The sequence below is a fragment of the Anser brachyrhynchus genome (genome assembly GCF_964034855.1).
Source record: "Anser brachyrhynchus genome assembly, chromosome: 2".
NCBI lineage: Eukaryota > Metazoa > Chordata > Aves > Anseriformes > Anatidae > Anser > Anser brachyrhynchus.
Window position 1 is genome coordinate 37,756,204 of NC_137695.1, and position 20,415 is coordinate 37,776,618.

General features: G+C 44.5%; 1 protein-coding gene across 1 annotated transcript in view; it reads right to left on the reverse strand.

Moving 5' to 3' along the window:
• ANKRD28 (ankyrin repeat domain 28) overlaps nucleotides 1-20,068 on the reverse strand; it is a gene marked incomplete at its 3' end in the record, with an annotated part of 119,436 nt that extends 99,368 nt beyond the window's left edge. The window contains exon 1 of the mRNA XM_080579657.1: nucleotides 19,935-20,068. Coding sequence (XP_080435783.1) covers nucleotides 19,935-19,961 — 27 coding nt within the window. The 5' untranslated portion in view covers nucleotides 19,962-20,068. The remainder of the gene's footprint in view (nucleotides 1-19,934) is intronic.
• Between the last annotated feature and the right edge of the window lie 347 nt (nucleotides 20,069-20,415).

The window sequence follows — 20,415 nt, forward strand, 5'->3', positions numbered from 1 at the left end:
ACTGTCTGAAAAGGCCGACTACCAGCTCACCAGAAACTCATTACACCAACTTAAACTTCTCATATTAGTATCTCTTCCACCGCTTGAAACTATTACACATGAAAGGCAACACCACACCTAGCAAAGACCTATCAATCAGTGCTACTACAGCCTGTGATAATGAACTGATGAACCTGACAGTCTTTACTCATTTAAAAACAACAATATTAAGGAAATAAATTAGAAATCGGAATGAACAATTTAACAAAAGCACCAAAAAATGTTTGAAACTGCCACTACTGAAGCACGAAGATGTGATGAGAACTACATCCTCTTGTTAACGTTGTAGCAAAAGCTCATTACTACATGGGTAACACTACCAGGATACCTGTCTTTTCTCATACACGTCTTGTACAGAGACATGAACAAACTAGCATGCTTTACACCTGTAACCACATTGTAAACAGCTTTATTTTGCATTATTTGTACTCATGCCAAACTTACCTATGACTAATAGAAATTATGATACGCTATATCACATCATTCATACAAAATTTACAGTTCTTTGGGATTTATTTTCTGTATATTAAATCTTGATTTGTAAGAATTTCAAGATTTTAATAACAAGTAAAGTCATTTCTTTACAGTGGCCCTGCCCAAAACAACTAATAAAGCTTCTGTACTACTGTATTTCTGTACCATGTGTAAGCTGGTATTATTCAGATACTTGACCTCTGGAACAAAGAATTTAAGCTTTAAACAGCAAACTATTTTTATTCATGCTTTAGGGAGACAGGGTAACTACTTTAGGCCAAACATTAGGAAATAACACTCCACAGGAATTACAGAAGAGTGACCGTAATACTGAAAAATAGAAAATAACGTCAGGTAGAGAAGATGAGCACTCCATCCTTTCCCCCCTACCCAAACAAAGCTTGTTGTTGTACAGCACACACACAGCACAGTACAGCCTTTAAGGTGCATCGGCTTTATTAAAACCTCACTTAAAGCGCACTTTCAGGGGGATGCGTACACAGACACGCAAAGGCTCAGCCTAATCCTGTGCTGAGGGGAAAGGACAAAATGGCGACCCAGGGGTGAGGGGAGGCGCGGGGCCAAGGGAGGCCGAGCCACCACCACCACCACTGGCCTCAAGCAGACACCGCAGGTCAGAGCATGGCTTTGGGCTCCAAGTGGAGCAAACCAGGACAGACTGAAGGAACAAAGGCACTTCAGCACACGCCAGCTGGCCATTCTGCCTCATGTTCTCGCTTCACCTCTGCTGCCTGAGTGCCAAGGGTGCTGCGCCTTCAATGCGCTGAATGCTTCCCAGAAATTAAACGAGAAGATCTGCAGCTGAGGCGTGGAGAAGGGGAGAGAATGATCCTACTAAACAAAGAAAATAACTCCTCCCCAACCCAAAGAGACAAGTTCTGGAGTCTCCTTTTCGCTCCCTGCTGCTGAACAGGAAAGGGGAGGATCTGGGACCCACCGCATCAGAAGGCCCAGCCATCTCTGAAGCTCTGCCAGGCTCAGCCCATCTGAGAAGCAAAATGTTTCCCCAGCCAGTCGAGTCCCGAGCTGCAGAACACGCTGGCTTCCTAATACAGTGGGAACAAGAGGGCTGTCTGCACTTCTGACGTACTGAAGAAACAGCAGGGGCAGGGTTATGGCAACCCATGATGTTTTCTAGATCCAAAAGGCCGAACGATTTCCTTAGGTAACCTTCATTTTCCCTCTTTAAAGGTGGCCTTGGCAAAATCAGCAGAAATCTGACAGCTTTAAAAATTAATTCAATTACAACTTAGAAAAAAAAAGAACACATGCATAATATAAAAAGAAGGTCAACTAAAATCCGACTGAACTACAAGAAAACAATTCTAGCGAAGGAGGTGGGGAGGGAAGCGTTATCTTTTTCACAGGACTCCAAAGCTGGAGGCACACGCCTGGTGTGAAGTACCTAGCCTGCTTGGGACAAGTGTAAATGAGTCATACCATCTGTACTCGCATTCAGAGGGTAGTCTGGCAAGATAGCAAGGAGAACACAAAGCAACGTGACGCTCTGTTCATAATGTTACAGAGGCATGTTAGCTGGGGAGCAGAGGCACAGTTACCAGTTAAAATAAGAACTATCCACAGCAGCAGACACTGAAGGTTTCATTCTCTTAAATTATATTTGCAGGATTCTACCCCAGTAATCTAAAAGTACCTATAGTGTCGGGTATAAAGACATTGCAGAGGCTGATTAATGCTGCACTTCATACAAATGTATCTATATACAGAGTAATGAGAAAGACAATCAAGGTAGAAAGTAAACAGATGTGAGCAAGAATTTATTCCATAACATCAATAATTCACAGAGAAGCTATTTAAGATAATCATTTATTACACAGGCAAGACATATTGCATTGGCAAAAGAAAAAGAAATACAGAATAAACACTGGCAAGTAGCTTTCTACATCAAGTGCAGAGCAGCAGTGAGTGTCGTAACCACCTCACAAGAAACAACGAGGACCTTGCAAAGACACAGTGCAAGACCAACCCCAGTGAGGGGGGCGGAAATCTCATCCAAAAAGATGACTCACAGCAGTATCCGAGGGGAAGAAAATGATGAAGCACTCGCTACGGACTGCAGCACCATGCCACACAAGGGTGCCATTTCCAAAGCACAGGTGTGGGTGGGAAACAGAACTTGTGGAAGTGATAACTAAAGTATAAGGGCTTTTAATGAAACAAAGTACTAATACTGGAATAACGTACAAAGTTCGGGTATTTGGTTTTGTTTTTCTCTTTAGAAGTTCTTTAATACTAAAGCACGTGGAAGGTAGAACTTAACAGCATTATTTTTGTTCTAATAAAAGCACAAAACTAAGCTTTACTTTGGATCTCAGGAGATGCAAGTCAACAGATCTGGCTGCCTAACACACCACCTTTTTACATCCGATGAGAGTTTGTAGTACAAAATGATAACAAAGAACATTTCAACCTAGGATGAACACAGAGCTTATTTCTGATGGTTACACTTAAACCAGACTACTTTCAGGAAGGACATCAAGTTCTCCCAAAGATATTCCTGGATATCTCAGGGGCTGGGAGGGGGAAAAAAGAGATCCATGTGACGTTCCAAAATTGTTGTGATAATTTGTTTATATTTATACCCAACCTTTGAGAAGCATTAAATGTAAAATTAATTTAAAAGTGTATCACTTTCTCCTTCTAGTTTTCATGCCTTCATATAACTAACAAAGATTTGTGTTTTTTGTTTTTGTTTTCAAATCTTATAAGAAATCTGATGCGTTTATTATGGTTTATTTACTTGACCCTCTAACTTTTTTCTTGGTCAAAATCAGGCATGTTATTTCAGATCATTGTGCAGGTTATATTAATAACATTTACAATTCCCATCAGGTTTAGCAGCAGCAGATACTCATTTGGATGTCTGCCCTCAGTAATCACAGTTCACAGGCAGGTAGATATAACTAAAATCATTAATACCGTGAGCCAAGTTGATGGAGGGAGAGGGGAGCAGCCAGATGGACAGATGGACACTATGTCACGCCATTTCCTCAGTGACTTTACCTGTTTACCAAGGACTGCTTCCCCAAAGAGCTTCATAGACAAATGAAGCAGTAGCTCAAACTGTTTCATTATGAATCAGCAGAACTATCAGAGATCATGGCAAAGACCATCCAATTTTTAAATAAAAGTAGATTCAAAAATAGATTTAAGAGTACTCCTGCTGTTGAATCCTACTTAATGATTTGCTATTCAGGAAAAAGCATAGAGCTTGAACAGCTCCCTGGAAAAAGGGAAGAGGTGAAATAATGAATCTGCAAGGCTGGAGAAAGACTGCAAGTCTATGAAGCATCCCAAAAGATGTAAGTGAAAACACATGTTGATCCTCTGATGTTCACACCGCTATTAAAAAATGAAAAATGATAAAGGCAGAAAAGGAGTAGGGTCCTCAAGAGATTCCAGAAGCCCTTACTTACACGTTATCATGTTATTTCTGTGTATGCACACACATCTCTTAAAACAATAATTGTATACACAAAAAGTCATGTCAACTTTCACATTTCTTGTGATACAGCTGGGATAGACACAGCTTAAAAAAAAAAAACAACAAACCTACTGCAGCTCAGATACCATCTTAATGGTCTTCAATTTTGCTTTTAAAATATTCCTTGGTCAGCATTTCCAAAAGAATTTCAATGGAAAAATTTGGGAAGAAATCAAAGCAAGCAGAAGATGAATTCTGATCTGACGTTACTGTTAGAGGGCAAATAAAAAGACAGACAATAGCAGGGCTCCTTAAGCTCACATAACAAATCTTTATATAGTATTTCGCGCATCTTTTAGCAAGGTAATTATCTGGATAAAAATAAGGAAGCGTGCTATGAGTCACAGCAATTCATACATAAATCAGCCCACCAAGAAAGTTCCCAACCAGGATGGATTGTTTAGGACAGCTACTTTTCAAAAACATTATACTTCAGTAAGACCAAAAAAGAGTAATGTTCCCTGATCTGAACAGATGCTTGTCACATTCAAAGAAGAGACAACTCTCAAGAAGTGACCATACACATTAAAATCAAAGAAAACACAGTTTCAGAGATATTTAACTCCAACTGCAAGGCTGATGACCACTTCTGTCCATTGTAGGTTAACCCCATAGGTTACAGTTTGGCTGCACAGAAACCTTTGTGCTTGAGATGCAAGAGGACTGAAGTTGAGGAAGAGTTAAAATTCCTCAGATTATTAACACTAAACACTGACTTTCTGGTACATTGCTGTCACACCCAGGGGAAAACAACTGTTAAAAATGGGTGTTAGAGGGAAAAAAAAGCATACCATATTTAGGTATCTGCCAAGGAGCAGAGATTACACTTGATCAGTAGTATTTACCAGACAGCAGTGTGGCAGTTGCTGAGGGAACCTTTTACCAGCAAATTACCTCTACAGATATAGTTTTTAAACTCATTGTTTTTAATCATCAGAATTTAATTTCCATACGTTTGAATTTTAATAATTCCAGTCAACCAAGTAAGGGGGTGGGAAAAATAGGAAGAAGAATTTAAGAGCATTTTAGAAACTACAGTGAACCTAGAGGTCCTTCAGACAGAACGATAAAACACAGACCCAATTCAAACAATAAACATGCATTTGTGGGATGAAATCAAGTGACAGGCATAAAAAAGGATGCCCACTGGAAACATCCAGCTCATTCCCTAACAGGAACAAAACACCATAAGCAAAAGCTTCCTTAGACTTGTCCATTACCTCACTACCACCCTCAAAAGAAAGCAATAAACCTCAAACGTGTATTTTTAGAGTAAATTTTAAAGCCAAAACAGAAGTGCATCCAAATGGCCTCCCTTGGTCTTTAATGAGGAAGTGTTATAATGCAGTGTATAATAACAGCGCATTAGAGTCAATTCTCTACTACCAGGGCCAGCAAGCCAAGGAGCATTTGTCGTCTGAATACTAAGTATTAACTGTATGGCTACAGTATTAACTGTATTAACTGTAGCCATACAAGATTTTGATACAGCTCAGTGACCTACAGCTTTTATTTCCCCCAAATGCAAGCTCTAAAGGAGAGCAGACCAGCAGACTGAGAGGCACGTTTTCAGAGTATGGATGTAGCAGCACGAGGCCTTACCAGAGGCCCCTATCAGTCAATGACAAGTCAAATACCTGAGCAAAAAGCATGCTTTGCGTTATCGTGTTCAGTGTGGCTCAATGGGAAATGCAGTGGACACTTCCATACACTTCACAACTTTTTTTCCTCCAGGGAAGAGAACAATTGCTTGGACAGGAGGCACAGTCCAACAGCCAAATGCCTCCCTCACCTGCACCATGCCAAGTGTTTTAAGCTTAAGTCATGACTGGCACTTCCACGCGAATACAGGAGGAAAATGGGAGTTGTCACCTGCCACACGCTAGTGCCACAGCTGACTCCACCACACGGGTACAGGCTGCGAAGGGAGGTAAGCTGGGTGCCTCTGCCTGCCAGCAGCCGGTCATCTCGGTCTGGTCAGAGACAGCACAGCTTTCAAGAATGGCAGGATGCAGTCATCACAGGAAGAAAAAAAAAAAAAAGAAAAGGATTTTTGCAAGGCAAATCAAGAAATAATATATATCAAAAGGAAAAAAAAAATCACTACATTTCATAGACAAGAGAATACCGAAAGAGATGTGAAGAAGACAGGCCAATTATTACTACAAAGCCCACCTGCCTGGTGGACACACGACATTCCCATGAAAATTGATCCAAACTAACTAATGCCGTCAATCTACGTCAGATTACTTAAACCCATAAAGACCATGTCATTTATAGATGCAGTGGCCTTATACTGACAAAGCAGAATTCACCTCCAAAGTACTGTCACCCCCCAAAACCTAGGCGCAACGTGCTTAAAAGAAAAGCAGCTGGATTTTTCCAGACAAGAACCAGAAGAGAATTGTGCCACATGCAGATTCAAGGTTTTCACTTCTTTGGAGGTGAAGAGGACATGGGTAGGAGGGGGAGGACTGGTAGAGTAAGACTGGTAGAGTAAGACCTTTCAAACACAGAACCAACAGGTGATGTGCGCTTGGTAGGGTGTGATCCAGAACACCCAAAGCCAGAGACAAAAGCACCGTCCTATAAATTGAATATTCCAGCGAACGCACCACACCTCTCATGCACCACAGCGGTTAAGCAACACTGAAGCAATTGCTCTGCCCTCGGTCCTAGAGAGCTTAAATCCATCTATGGGGCAGAGACAAGAAGCTATGACTAAAGATTTGAGGAGAGAAGCACACACCACCCCCGTGACTCGCCAGGCTCACCCCTCTAGCACTCACGCTTCACCAGCACAGGACAGCTGACTGATTTCACCGGGTCTGCCCTTCATCTAAACGCAGGCAGAAATGAGTTTAAAAGTCCTACTAAACCAAAGTAAATTATCTTGTTTTGTATTTTTGCTTTTCGAATGCGCTTAAATAACATCTGGTACCAGTTAAGATGCGCTAATTATTGGGCTTTTATTACTTTTACTGTAGTTTTTAATTTATGATTTCATCAGGCCATTTAATAAAACCAAAAAGCCAAAAAACATCTGCAGGTTGTTTCAGTTATCTATGTCACTAATACAAAAAGCTTCCCAAAATGCTGAGCACAGTTATTGTACGAAGGGAATACTACAGACAGTTATTGACCTTGATCAATCACTTGTAGATGGTCACCAAGTCCGTCAGCGTTTTAGGATTAGCACAACTCTGTCAGCCTTTGCTTCCCAGGGGATACTTTTCATTTCCTCAACTTCTGGTTTTCAACACTGAACAAACTGAGTAAGAGTAAGGAAATCCCCATTTATTCCAAAAGAGACTACCAATGTCTAATGTTTCACACATTCGTTCCAAGTGCGTAGCCCGTGACTTCTGTTGGTGAAGCACTTCAAATCCAACCCTTTGGCAACAAATATATACCACTTCAGTATGATTTTTGATTTGTTTAAATACCAGTAGATACCATTTTTAGATCCTAACAAGTTAGACTCCTGCATTTCCCTAAAGTAATTTTTAAATTAAAAGTTTCCCTGTCCTGTTCTCTACATCCCCAAGCAGAGCTTTCCCTTAAAGTTCCCACAATCCAAGCCAATAAACCACACTGAAAACAGATTAACCTTTTGTCTAGTCTTATCACCACGAACCTTTGTACAACATAATAGAAAAGCACAACAGAAAGTACTCTGTATCTCTTATAAGATAAAGAACATTAAGTACAGATTAGCAAAAAAATTACCACAAATGACATTTAATTTGCAACATTGATCAGAGTTTTTAAAACATGAAAAGCTACATAATACAAGAGTTCTCAAAACTTTGCTTACTTTAAATAACTTTCATTTACTTGAACATAGCAAATGATTTTTCAGACTCTGCTATCCTCTCCAATTTCCCTCTTACAAAGGGGGGATTTGGAATTGGATTCTTAGGTAAGCTTTCTTAAATATCAAACTACTTTTCTTATTAACATTTTGCAAAAATACTTCTTTATTAAATGTCTACCAATCTCTCTTTTTTTTTTTTCATTTCCCCTGCAGCCCAGTGCTCCTTTGCTTATCTTTTACACCTTTTATGGCACTGATGTGGGTTTTGACATCCATTAGGGGCAGCACTGATGGTGCTGGTGCTCTCCCCCAGTCATCTGCTCCAACGCCCACAGCTCAGACAGCTGGCCTCCCCCTGAAGCAGCCCCTCCATGACAGCCTAATATTTTTAGGCAAAATAAATAAATAAATAAATAAATGCTGATGATGAGCAGTTTCAAGAACAAGCATGAAGCAAAGGCTGTAACCTGACATTCAGTAAGTCTTCCTTGCTACTAAAAAAAGTGAGGAGGTATACGGGTGCTGACTTTTATCTTACAGGTTCTTTGGTTTTTAGCTCAAAAAATTTACAACAGCTACATGGTAACAAGCATACAGGTGTTATATTGATAATGATTTTTAGCAGAGACTGTTAAGTGCAATTCCATTGTACCCTTATTTTCCAAGGTAATTATTCGCAGTGCATTACAGTCAAAAGACATCCACTTTTAAACCAAGTTTTGTAGTTGTATCATTGTTTATTCCACAAAATTAAACCAGAGTCAAATGCATGAATAGCATCGTCCATAACCCACTGAATTAAACTGCTTTGTATCGGGATCAAACTGGGAAACAGAATGAAGTGTGGAACAGTCCATCTGGGTAAGGTTTTCATTAATGGTGTTTTAAAGTGCTATCTTCCTTAGCTGCTGATAAAAATATTTGTGCAACCAATGCACTTATGTTGTGGCACTCACAAAACCATATCCTAGGTGATAACTGAAATATAAAACAATAAATTTAACTAGTATTTTATACTCCCATTTCCTACAGAGCTCAGATTAAAATAGTTTTTCTCCCATTACAGAAGACTTCCATTTATTCTTAGCCTGACACGCAATTATTTTTGCTTTATTGATTACTCGTAGAGAAGTGACCGGTTACTATTTCAGCTTATCTCGACTAACTCATTTTTCTGCCGGCGTATTTTCTTATTAGATATTTCCCTACCCCGAACGTGTATCTCTGTGCAGGGAGATACAGGGATCACTAGTCACAACAGGCGTGACTCAGAGCTCTCACTGGACAGTGTCCAAGAACTGGAGCTGCGCACACAGAAGCACACGAGGGAGTTAGGAAGAAGCTGAAGGGCTTTCTGTCCATACACGTTCCTCTGAAGGAAAAGCCTGCAGCAAGCTCAGCCTGCTTTTGGTGTAGTTTTCAGGTAGCTGGATTATCTGAACACGATCTCGGAACCTCTTGATGAGAGATAGGAGGAAAGAAAGTCTCTTCCGTGTCACTTTCAGGGCTCTGGTTGTAAAAGCGTGAGCAGCAGAAGACATGATCGGCCCAAGGGGGAAGAAAGCAAACACAAAGAAAAGCTGCAATAGAACTGGCACGCAGCTGTCATATGCGAGATGGGAAAAAGCGGAGGGTCCCAGAAGGCAGCACATGTGGTAAACAAGGACGTTACAGCAGTACTCTGCTTGTTTCAGGGTTTTCACAGTGACTGCAAGAGGCAACATGACATGTCATAAACCAAAGCGGGCGTTCCTGGGACCTTAGCTTCTCTCACCATTAAAGAGGAATTCACAACCACACTCAGACCCCACAACAATCACAAACCAGACAAGAAAATCAATCACATTGCCGAGTTTCAAAGCACATTTTAATAAGTTTCAGGCGACCAGCATTCAAGTTACTTTGCCAGAGAGAGAAGTCCCAGGCAGACTACGCCCAAGCTCCTCCGCTCACCTCCCCTGCCAAAACCCAAAGGACGTTCACAAAGGAAACCTCTGATTACGTTTCTGTCACAAAGGAAGACATTAGAGTGAGTTTATTTGAGGCAAAGCAGTCTTTTCTAGCTCCTACTTAGGAAACTTTCAAGGAACAACTTTGCAGTCATACATGCTAACCTAAACAGCCTCTCCCCTGCCTTTTCACGGCTTTGCAGAGGAAAAGAATGAGCAACTGCTTAAACTCACATGCAAGCACCTATCAAACCATGGCCTTAGGCAAGAGATTAGCAGCCAGGGAGTTTCAATCCTTATTGTTAGAGATTTTGCAAATGGGAGAAAAGGAAAAAAAAAGAAACACAACACAAATCCAGGAGAAGCACATCATTAAAACTCCATCCTGGCTGATGAAATTCTTACCCTCCTGCCCACCTTTAAAGATTAGGGCCCATTCAGGCAATACATTCCTCTTGTCCCTCCCACACACACAGAGAAAGTCCTTCCCTACACCAGAAAGTATCTGGAGTTCCTTCTCCTAGCTGTCAGCTGAAAATGTTGGCCTTCACTATGGCAGATAATTTCCAAGATGCATAATGAGCAATTTCGGCTGTTAATTAACCTCTTAAAAGAACAGAATTATAAGAAAACCATATCCTAATGCCTCCGAACCTTGCTTCTTGCTGGTCATTTTCATCGTTCCTCGGCTGGTGAAAATAACAAGCCTGGGCAAACATACAGCATGGCAACTGCCCCACACGATCCATCATTCAGAGCAAGAAGCTGGCATTTCCAGCAGGGACTTTGTGGCATTGCTCTGCCTCCCAGCCACACGACACACGTCACGCCCTGCACAACAGCGGGTAATGAAGTCTTGGGGGCAAATCACTCCAACAATCCCACCTCTTTTCTTCAATTACCCATTACTTTTGCAACCTACTTTTCCCAAAAGTGAGTGGTGCCAGGCAACATAAGAGAAATACTAGACACTGTAGCTGTATATTAAAAAAAAAAAAGCCATTTTGTGAACATGCCTGAAGTACCTGCATTTTAGGAAAAGGCAACAAGGGCTCCCACAGTGTAGAGGGCTGAAATTGAGCAGACGCTTCTCACAGATCTCTCCTGCAGGCACGCTGGCTCTGTCTTCGGGCTCTGTTAACTGTGGCTGACTGCTGCTGCGAGGCCTAGCTTGAGGCCTACAAGATTTATTCCTGCTTGCGGCCACTGCGGAGGCAAGCCGCCAGGTTTCTGCAGGGCGGCAGCTCCAAAACGACTTTGCGACACCTCCGAGGAGCACGGAGGGCAGCACTGCTAGTGATGCATTGGCAGGCGGCCAGGCTCCGCGGGCACCGCTGGCCTCGCCGCTCCTCCCGGCATTCCCACAGCTAGGATTTCTTCGCCTTACATAAGCTCCAGGGGAGAACTTCACAGAAGGAAAGCGATCGCCCTGCTCCCCCACGTCGAGGGTCGGATGTCGAGACGGGAAACCAGCGAGGCACCCTAAACGCTTTCAGGAATCTCTACGGCCATCGCGACAGAAAGAGAGCAACACACAAACGAAGCTAAAGTTGAAATACGAAGACGTACTGAACATCTTCTTAACTGTCAGACCTTCTGCAAAATTTTGTAGCTACTTGTGGGCGCAGAGTCAGACCCCGAGGTACTTCTGCTTTGATGCCAGCAGTCATTCTTTAATTCTGTGTGCAACACATGTAATACTTCAACGATTATTAAAACAGTTTTAACACCTATGTAACATTGCAGGAATTTTATTGAGCTTCTGGAGAGAACTCACAACGTTGCTGAAATGCAAACTATGAAAAATAACAAGCCACAACTGCCCAAAAAGTGATAAGCGTTGTGACTCTTTAAACAGCCAATTCAGAATATGCAAAGTTGAAACCCATTCAAAAAAGAAAAAGATTGGGCTCCAGGCAGGTAAGTAACTCTTCCAAAACTACAAGTTCGACGTTCTTCACTCAAAACCATTTTCCACATCTCTTGTTGTAGGAAAAACAGTAGGCAGCCTTCTTCCTTGTATTATTCACAGTGTTAGTTCAAGATCAGATGCTGGGAGAGTCCCCTTTCTGTGGTGTAGGGAGGCACAACAAGCAGAAAAAGGAACCAATGTGTTGAAGTCACTGCAAATGGAGCTCCACAGGAGAGCTGGATAACTGTTGGTTTTCAGATAATTGTAATAAAGCCCTGAAGTTCATCAGAAGAGTAGATTTGCTGTTCACCAATACTGACAATGCCAGGTCCTCACCCTTTTTCTCCTTGCTCTCCACCGCTTTACAAATCCCTTCTTCACCTTTCTTTCACTTTCATTATGAGGGCATTGAAAGATCTCCTCTTTTAAACTCTATTTCCTCTGGAGTACATTAGCTTGACTATTTGCATCCCTGATTGTAGCAACTGTCATTTGTTAAACTTCTTGTAAAAAGAAGACTAGCCATAAGTGTCTATGCACAAGCCACAAAACGTTACGTATTCTTTTCCTGAAAAAATGTTTTTTAATAGGCCTCTCGGTCTGTGACCTAAGAGATAACAGTCTGCAAAAGGCTGTGTGCTTGCAGGTGGAAGGAAACAGAAAACATAACACCTTGGGGGTAGGAAGGCAAGAAATAAATGATGAGCTGGGTGGTTACTACAGGATCGGGAATGATGCAGCACAGTTATAGTACATGCAACCTTGCAGGTGACAAAAGTGAGAAGAGAAACTGTTCTCCTACAAGTCCTCCTTAATACTGAAAATTACCCCCACAAATGAAGGAACACTATTCAAAAAAGCAAGAGATAGGGCAGTGCTGTATAATAAAATACTGCACCGGCATCTGAGACGGGATCAGAAGAAATGAAAGCTATCAGAAAGTACAAATACAGATTATAATCTGGCAAACAGACTGCACAGCAACACAATATTAAGCTTAATAACTCTTTTTATTGATCCTCCTGTTTTAGTGAGCGAGAACTGAATGATGTCTGCTGTTACAAAGGAACAGGAGGGGGGCAAGAAGTAGGAAATTGCACTAATACGCTATTTCTGAAGCATACTTGTACCATGATTTGGGACTCCGCTAATTCAAAACAATAGGTAAAAATGTAGCCAGAAAAATAATTTTATCATTTTGTTTTTCTTCCTACCAGTAACACTTTGCATGGTGACGCTGGTGAGATAACGCAGTGTTAACAGAGGTAGAGAAAAAGGAATGGACACCGTACAGAGATGAGAGGAAGGACAGAAACATCAAGTGCTCAGGATGGAGAGAGACGGAGTTTGCGTGGCCTGCCCTCCTACTAACCAGAGCAACGGATGGAAGACAACAGTGACCTAGAGATGGGAGAGGATAAACTAGAGTATCAATTACCCCAACATTACACAAAACTGAGTCTGCAGTGATGGATTAAAAACATTTCACTGTGAATTTGTTACAGATGCTAGAATACGAATAACTACAGAACTTCCTGAAAGTGTGCTTTTTTTCAACTAAGACTCAGATGGGTCTTCCAGCTACAAGCCAGACAGATCCTTGGGCTCTTGGGCTGCCCACCGCTGGGTGACCAGGCTCCTGAATGGAAGGATCAATTTCCTCCCCGTTAGAGGTACTGGTACATAGAGGACACACAACAAAATCTTGAAACAAAGCACTGAGCTCTTCACAGCTCCTAGAAGTTCTCTAAGTTCTGCTTTGGCTTCAGTGCTCTGACTACTGCCGTTTAATTCCCATTTTGTTGCGCCAAGTCGAATCCTTGCTAGGGCCCCTTTTCTTCATTCCATAAAGCGCCATTCTATCTTCGCTTCACCAGAGTCAAAACAACCAAACAACCACAGACGGACCCTTGCTTTCTTCACTGCACCAAATGGAAGTGAAGTTCTGGGGTCCTCCGGCAAACAAAAGTGTACCTCAAGCGTGACTGCAGAGTGATGATGAACGACTTACAAGTTCTCTTCTGCTGGAATTACGAAGACCATTAAGTGACTGCTCACTGTTTCAAAGTAAGGAAATATTGAACATTTAGGATGGCTTCACAACAGTTCAAGGCACAGAAATGGACTGCACCACGCAAACAGGCACAGATAGGTACAAAACCTCAATCTCTACCACGCTCTCCTACCTAAGAAGAGTCAGGTTACAAGTAAGGGGCATTATTTTCCTACTCTGTGGTAGGAAAGCTTGTTTCCCCCACATAGTTCTGAAGTTTACCAACATAAGCAAAGGTTTCGCATTGTTGCTGCTGTTTGTTTTACTGCAAACCCGTTTTAAAAATACACAGACCTTTGCTTTTACAACTCTCAAGTTCAAATATAGTTTCAGTAATTCAGAGAAAAAAAAAATATTTACTTGCTGAGGCTGCCCTAAATTGATGGGCTCTAGTCATACAAACAATGTTCTCTTTGCATGGTGTCCTTCAGTCCCTCCACATACGCACCAGCAGACCGTAGCTGTGCCTACCTGATGCAGAAATGATTAATGAAAAATCTAGAGATTCTATCCAATCCACAGTAAAGATCATCTCATTATCGTACTAGTAATTAGCCACTTCATCTAACAAGTGGTTCCTCAATTTACCGGGATGCCACAGACCAACGATTTTGCCCATCACTGCTAAGGTTTCCTCGATAACCCTCTACACCTGCCCAGCTGGCTACAGCCACTGCATCTTCCCTTCTCTCCCAACCACTCGGTCTCACCACTCTTGTGTTAGCTGTGGGCTTTGTGCCGAAATGGGTCAGTTCTGCATTGCATTATATTTCATCACCACCTGAGCAATCACAGCTGAACGAGCAGGGCTATGCGGGTACATTCCCACTGCTTGGAAAACGTGCTAGTGCCATTATGGGGGAGATAAATAATATTCCCTGATGCTATGGAGCATAAGTACTAAGATTCCATCCTCATTTGCACAAAAGCTAACACTTAGACACCTCATATCAAATATATCTCCAAATGCCAGCTTAAAATTTATCCTCCACCCCCAAAGAAGGAAAACAACCCCCCCAAGAATCAACATGGTAAGCACCTAGTGACGGACTGCTTTGTTTATTTTTTTTTATTGAAGTATGTTAAGAGTTTTGTGATTTGTATTATGATACACGCTACTTAAACACAAACATTATAAATAACTTTGAAATGGTTAGGCACTGTAACTAAGGCAACAAGTCTCCCACTCAATTTCCAGAAATAGGAATAGAGGTAAGAACAAAATAAAAAGTTGGCAGGAGCAAGAAAACAAACGATCAAATATTAGTTTGACCCCAGGAAGGCCCAGCTGACCAGAAAAAAATAAATAAAAGGTATACAGCAGCTGAGAAACAAAGTAGCTGCCAGAAGATGAAGTGGAAGATATCAAGTGTATAGTACCGAAGGTATTTAATTTCAGTCATCTTGTTCCACAACTGCTTTCAGTGAATGGAAACGAGGACAGAAATTTGGGAATCTAGCAATCCGCATGAGACAACAGATTGCTGGTTCACAGTGTCAACAGATACTCGTTTCCAAGAGGAAGCATCAGCTTTTACACGAGTGCCAAGAAAGTTGCTTCTTCACAGGCAAGTGGACATTTGCCTCATTTTCTCCCCTGATATTTGCCTCCAAGAAATGGCCACAAGCCTTCGATGCAATCCACATGAATGGCCCTTTATGCCCTCACAGGAGGCCACGGAGTTAACAGGATCTGCCACAAGGATCGGTCTGCAGCATCAAGGCTTGCTTTGTCTCTCCACAACCTTTTTCTTTTTTTTTTTTTTTTTTTTTTTTTAAAGTTTGTTTTCTTCCTTCAGAAGAACTGCTTGTTCGCAAGTCAGAAGCTCCACGGTTATCACCAAGGAATCTGATCCCCCACACACACAGACCGTCGATGCAGGCCCTCTCAGCACAGCCTAACAGGAGAGCTGGTAATTACTTTGTACAGCAAGATAATCCGAGCTCGGGTTACTCCAAGTTTTCCACCAGGTAAAGAACCGTATCTTTTCAGTGCACGTGCGCTCTTAACCTGGGAAGGAGAGAATTACCCGCCCGCCTCACGCCTGGCTGTACTGCACCCTCCCGGTTCGGTTATCCCACAACCAGCTCAGAGATTAGAGGCAAGTTTTAGGAAGAATTTACGAGGAAGCGTTGAGAAGTGCAGAGTGGTCCTCGCCTTCAGCGAGATCCCCAACAGGAATTATTTAAAGAACGCTCTGACCTAAGACTTGCACAGAAAAATGTAAACAGCTCTCTCATTAATCTACGTCCGGACAGCACTTATAGAGCGACCCCATGCGACTCCACTCCCACCGCATCCCCCCCTCCCCGACCAGCAGCAGCCCCTTTTCGTCGCCGCAGGAGACCATTCCTCCTCTCGGCGTAACAAGGAACTGCCTGGGACATGTATCCTTGGCAGGAGCTCTAAGGGAACGAAGCCTAACGCTGGCACCAATGAAAATAGCAACCACGGAGGCATTCAGAGCGTTCACTATGACACTGCAAACATTTGTTTGACTGCCAGTTGAATAAGGTCCATCCGAGCTAAGAGAAGGATATAAACGGGCAATAAAGAAGTCAGTACTCGCACTGCTCAAGGACTTTCAAGATAAGTGGTCACTCTAATATCCTCTCGCAGTGGTTGTTCATACTCCGGTCCTTTCCGCTCGCATCTGACCTATGGGAATAAATGCATCCCCTCAAGCACAGTCTAGTAGTCGTATAGAAAAATCCCACAGAAATTCCTTTCAAAAGCCCATTATCACAAGCCCTGCCATTTCTTCCTATCACATACTTACGATCCGAGAAAACAGGAAATGCATAATTAAAACTATGATGTACTCCAAGACAAAAATAAATAAATAAAGCTTTACAAACTATGCTGCACCCAAAGAACTTTGCCTCAAATAGATATATAGGTGCAAAATTAAAGACAAAATTCGGCCAGTTTTGATCAGGGCTTCATGTATTTCAGCAGAACTATACTGATATGTAGGCTTATGCTAGCCTAAAAGTCGATTTGTAAGCGCATACGCAGGTATGATTAACAGAAAAGCTAGGAAACCCTCAGTTATTAGGCAATGAACCTTTCACCTATCCGTTAAGAAAAACTGGACTGTCGCTCCTTATCGAGAGACTAACTTAAGACTCTTTAAAGCAAAAATTTGCCTGTGCTGGGAAACCATTACTACTCCTACAAACTACGACTGAATGACCAAAGCCATGAGACATGTTGCCTTTCAGAGCCAGCAATGCAGAGCTGAGAAGGCTTCTGTGCAGGAGATCACGGCATGCCATTAATAAAGACCCAAAAGCAAGTTGCTTCTCTTTCTTTTTACCGCCTCTCGCTGATAAAACATCAGCGAACCTTGACCTCAAACACTGCTTTCAAGGCAGTTTGTTACAGGAAAGTACCACGGATTTTTGGGACGGAGCTGAAACTTCCTTTTACAGCCTACCTCCCCCTCGTTTGGTGTTGTGGTAGTTAAAGCAGCCTCTCATCTAGAAGAACCTGGTACACAAGCAGCAACCTATGAAGATAGTACAAAGGCAAACCAACTGAAGAGGAAATACCTTAATCGTAAGGTACGCTTACTGTATTTTCCATCTCTACCTTGAATGGCTTAACCTGAAATAACAGAATTTGCAGGTTCACTTCATCTGTTATCAAACACGCCTGACATTGCACAGCAAACCAAGAACCATGAGAACAAGCTGGAGCTTCTAACTTTTGTAATGATTGCACTTTCCGTCCCAGAGTCAAACAGTTTGCTATTGAGCATTACAGGCACAAACTTTGCTCTGTGCAGTTCAGTTCAGCTCTGCGTGCAATTTTTGCAACTACGGCTTGCAGTTTTTTCAATACCTAGTATCATTTGAAAGCAAACAATCCCTTCTGAAAGCATACACCCTAAATTATTTCAAAGGTCAGCAAAATATTACTGCCTTGCAGGATGGCAAAGCAGCAAAGCTCAGGCAGTAACACAAATCTGTTGAGCACGTCCCTGCTGGCTGCTTGCTGAGCCCAAGGAAGGGCCTGCTCTTCTCAGCACATGGTAAACCTCCATTCTGAAAGTGAAATGTATCAAGTTGGCCTCCAGAAACAACCAAATATTTGAGTTTCACGAACACAAGAAGCATCTGTAGGATCAAAGTTTTGTTTATCAGTGTGCTACATCAATCAAAGCAACTGCAAGTGGAACTGGGATTTCACCCTATGAGCCTCAAAGCAGAATTTCTGACCTCATCATAAGTTCTCAGGCACTGCTTTTACATCACATTGCAATATTAAGGGTAGGAAAACATCAAGCTGCTTGCTTGCATGTCCCAGGTCCGCCTCTCCCCAGCACAATCCTGAGGCTTAAATTAGCAATACAGAGCCCTCCTTGATCAAAGGGCATCAATAGGTTGATGTTGATTTGGGGAGGGGGAAGAAAAGTCTTGAGAATTACACAAAAGCAACACTTAATGCAGCAGACCCTTTGTTGAAGATATCAATCTGCTACAGAAGGAAATTAGCAAGTCACTCCCGTGCTTCAGGCTGGCAGGAACGCACAAGCACCTGGGCAGCCTTTGCACTGCCCCGTGAAACGCAGCCAACACCGAAGCAAAGGCTCGCTGCCTGGGCTCCGAGCGCACGTGACTACTTCCTTTACTCCACACAAACGCATCGGTGTGGCGTGTTTGGTCCACGTAAACAAGAAGCGTGCTTCACCAAGCACCGAAGATCAGCTCCTCTGCTTTCCTATCGTACCCAGGGCTGGTTTTCCTAATGAGCCGGGGGTGTTATAACCTTAGTGCAGCACCTGATCTTGTAGCCAAGATGTCTTGCAGCACAGTGCACAAGAACACTGACCTGAAGGAGTTCTCCATAAAACTTTTGTGTTAATATGATTCCCAAAGATTTTTGGTATCCTTAAGAAAGCAAGCAGTATTTAACAGTACTTGAAATTGAAGATCTCTACCCACCGTACAAAGATAAAGATTAGCAACAATACCAACAACCTGACGGCCCCTTCAAAACCCCTTGCAGGGGAGCACTGCAGTATTCCTCCAGTATTCCTGCTGTTAACTCGTGCCATTTTTAACAGAATCTGGCTGGTAGTAACTGACTCCAGCCACTTACCAGCAGAAGTCCGGCTGCTGCTAAAATCACTCCCCCTAGAAATGCTTCTTCAAAACCAGCACTCTCCTCCTCCCCTTCTTTTTCCCCTCAGCCCTTTAAGTGAAGGAATATTTCAGTTCCCAACGTATCAGTGCACCCTCAGGGATCCCCGAAGCCGCTGAAAAGTCCACCTTGTGCTTCTGGATTAAAGCGCGCGTTACGGTGAAAGACGAAAGCCTCGCACGCGTGACAGTCAGACCAGCGGTGCCACGCAGCCCGGCATGTCAGAGCCACCCCAAAGCAGGATCCCTCCCAGCAGGTAAGTTCTGGGATACGTAGCTTTGTGTTAACGCACTGATGGCGTGGGTTTTGCTAGCTATTTCCCAACGGTTACTCGCAGAAGAGCTGCATTTCCCGGTGCGAGCAGAAGGGCTCGTTTCCCGGGGGGGACGAACAGGCGCTGGTTTCTGCACCCAGCCTTCCCCAGCACCAAACCCTACAGAGCCACCCCGCCCGGGGACACCCCGTGCCTTTCGGAGACGAGGCGCCAGGGCCAGAGAAACCCTGCAGGGGGCTGCAAGAGCCCCACGGGGCAGGGCAGGGCAGGGCAGGGCAGGGCAGGGCCGGGGGCTCTCGGGCACCGCCGAGCAGCGGCCCCCGGGGAGGGCAGCACCAGGGGGCCACCGGGGGAGCCGACGCCCGCCGGTGCAGCACCAGGTCCGCCCCCCCCCCGGCGGCCGCGTCCCCGGTTCACAGCCGGTTTCCCTCCGGTGGTTTTTTCTACGGATTCATTTTCTCAGGGGGGTGGGGACGGGCCGGCAGGGAAGCGGGGCTGCGGGGGGCGCCCTGCCCGCTTTGTGCCCGGCCACGAGGGGTACCGGGGGGGGGTACCGGGCGGGGGGGGGAGGGGGGGGGCTGCCCGGCCCCGTCCGTGACCCGGCGGCGAACAAAGCCGGGTGTGTACCGGGGAGCGGCAGCACATGGCGGCGGCGGCGGCAGCAGCCATGCTGCCTCCCGCCTGTCACGCACACCGGGAGGGGAACCGGGAGGGAAGGGAGGGGAGGCAGCGGGCACCCACCTGCTCGCGGAGCTTGAGGAACACCATGGCGATGGCGACCCCGCCGCCGCACCGATCGCCGCCGCCGCCGCCCGCAGCCGCCTCGGCTCCGCGCCCCGCCCCGCCCCGCGCGGCCCCGCCCCCTCCTCGCCCGCCCGCCCGCCGCTGCCGCCGCCGGGCTCCCGCCAGCAGCGGGGAGGGAGGGGGGGGGAAGGAGGCCCCGCCCCCCAGCTCGCGGCTCCTCTCGCCCGCCGGCTTCAAAGGAGCCCGCCCCCGGCCCGGCCGGCGCCACCAAGGGTGGAGCTGATTGGGCAGTAAGAGGCGGGGAGGAGTAAGGTTGGCGGTGATTGGAGGGGAGGGAGAGGCGGGAGGGAGGGTGGTGAGGTGGAGGGTGGGTTGGGGGCGTGAGGGGCGCAGCCCCGCACCCACCATTTTGGGGGAAGGCTGGGGCGGGGCGGGGACGGGGTCTCCGGGTCCTGGGGCCGCGTTACGAGCCGGGGTC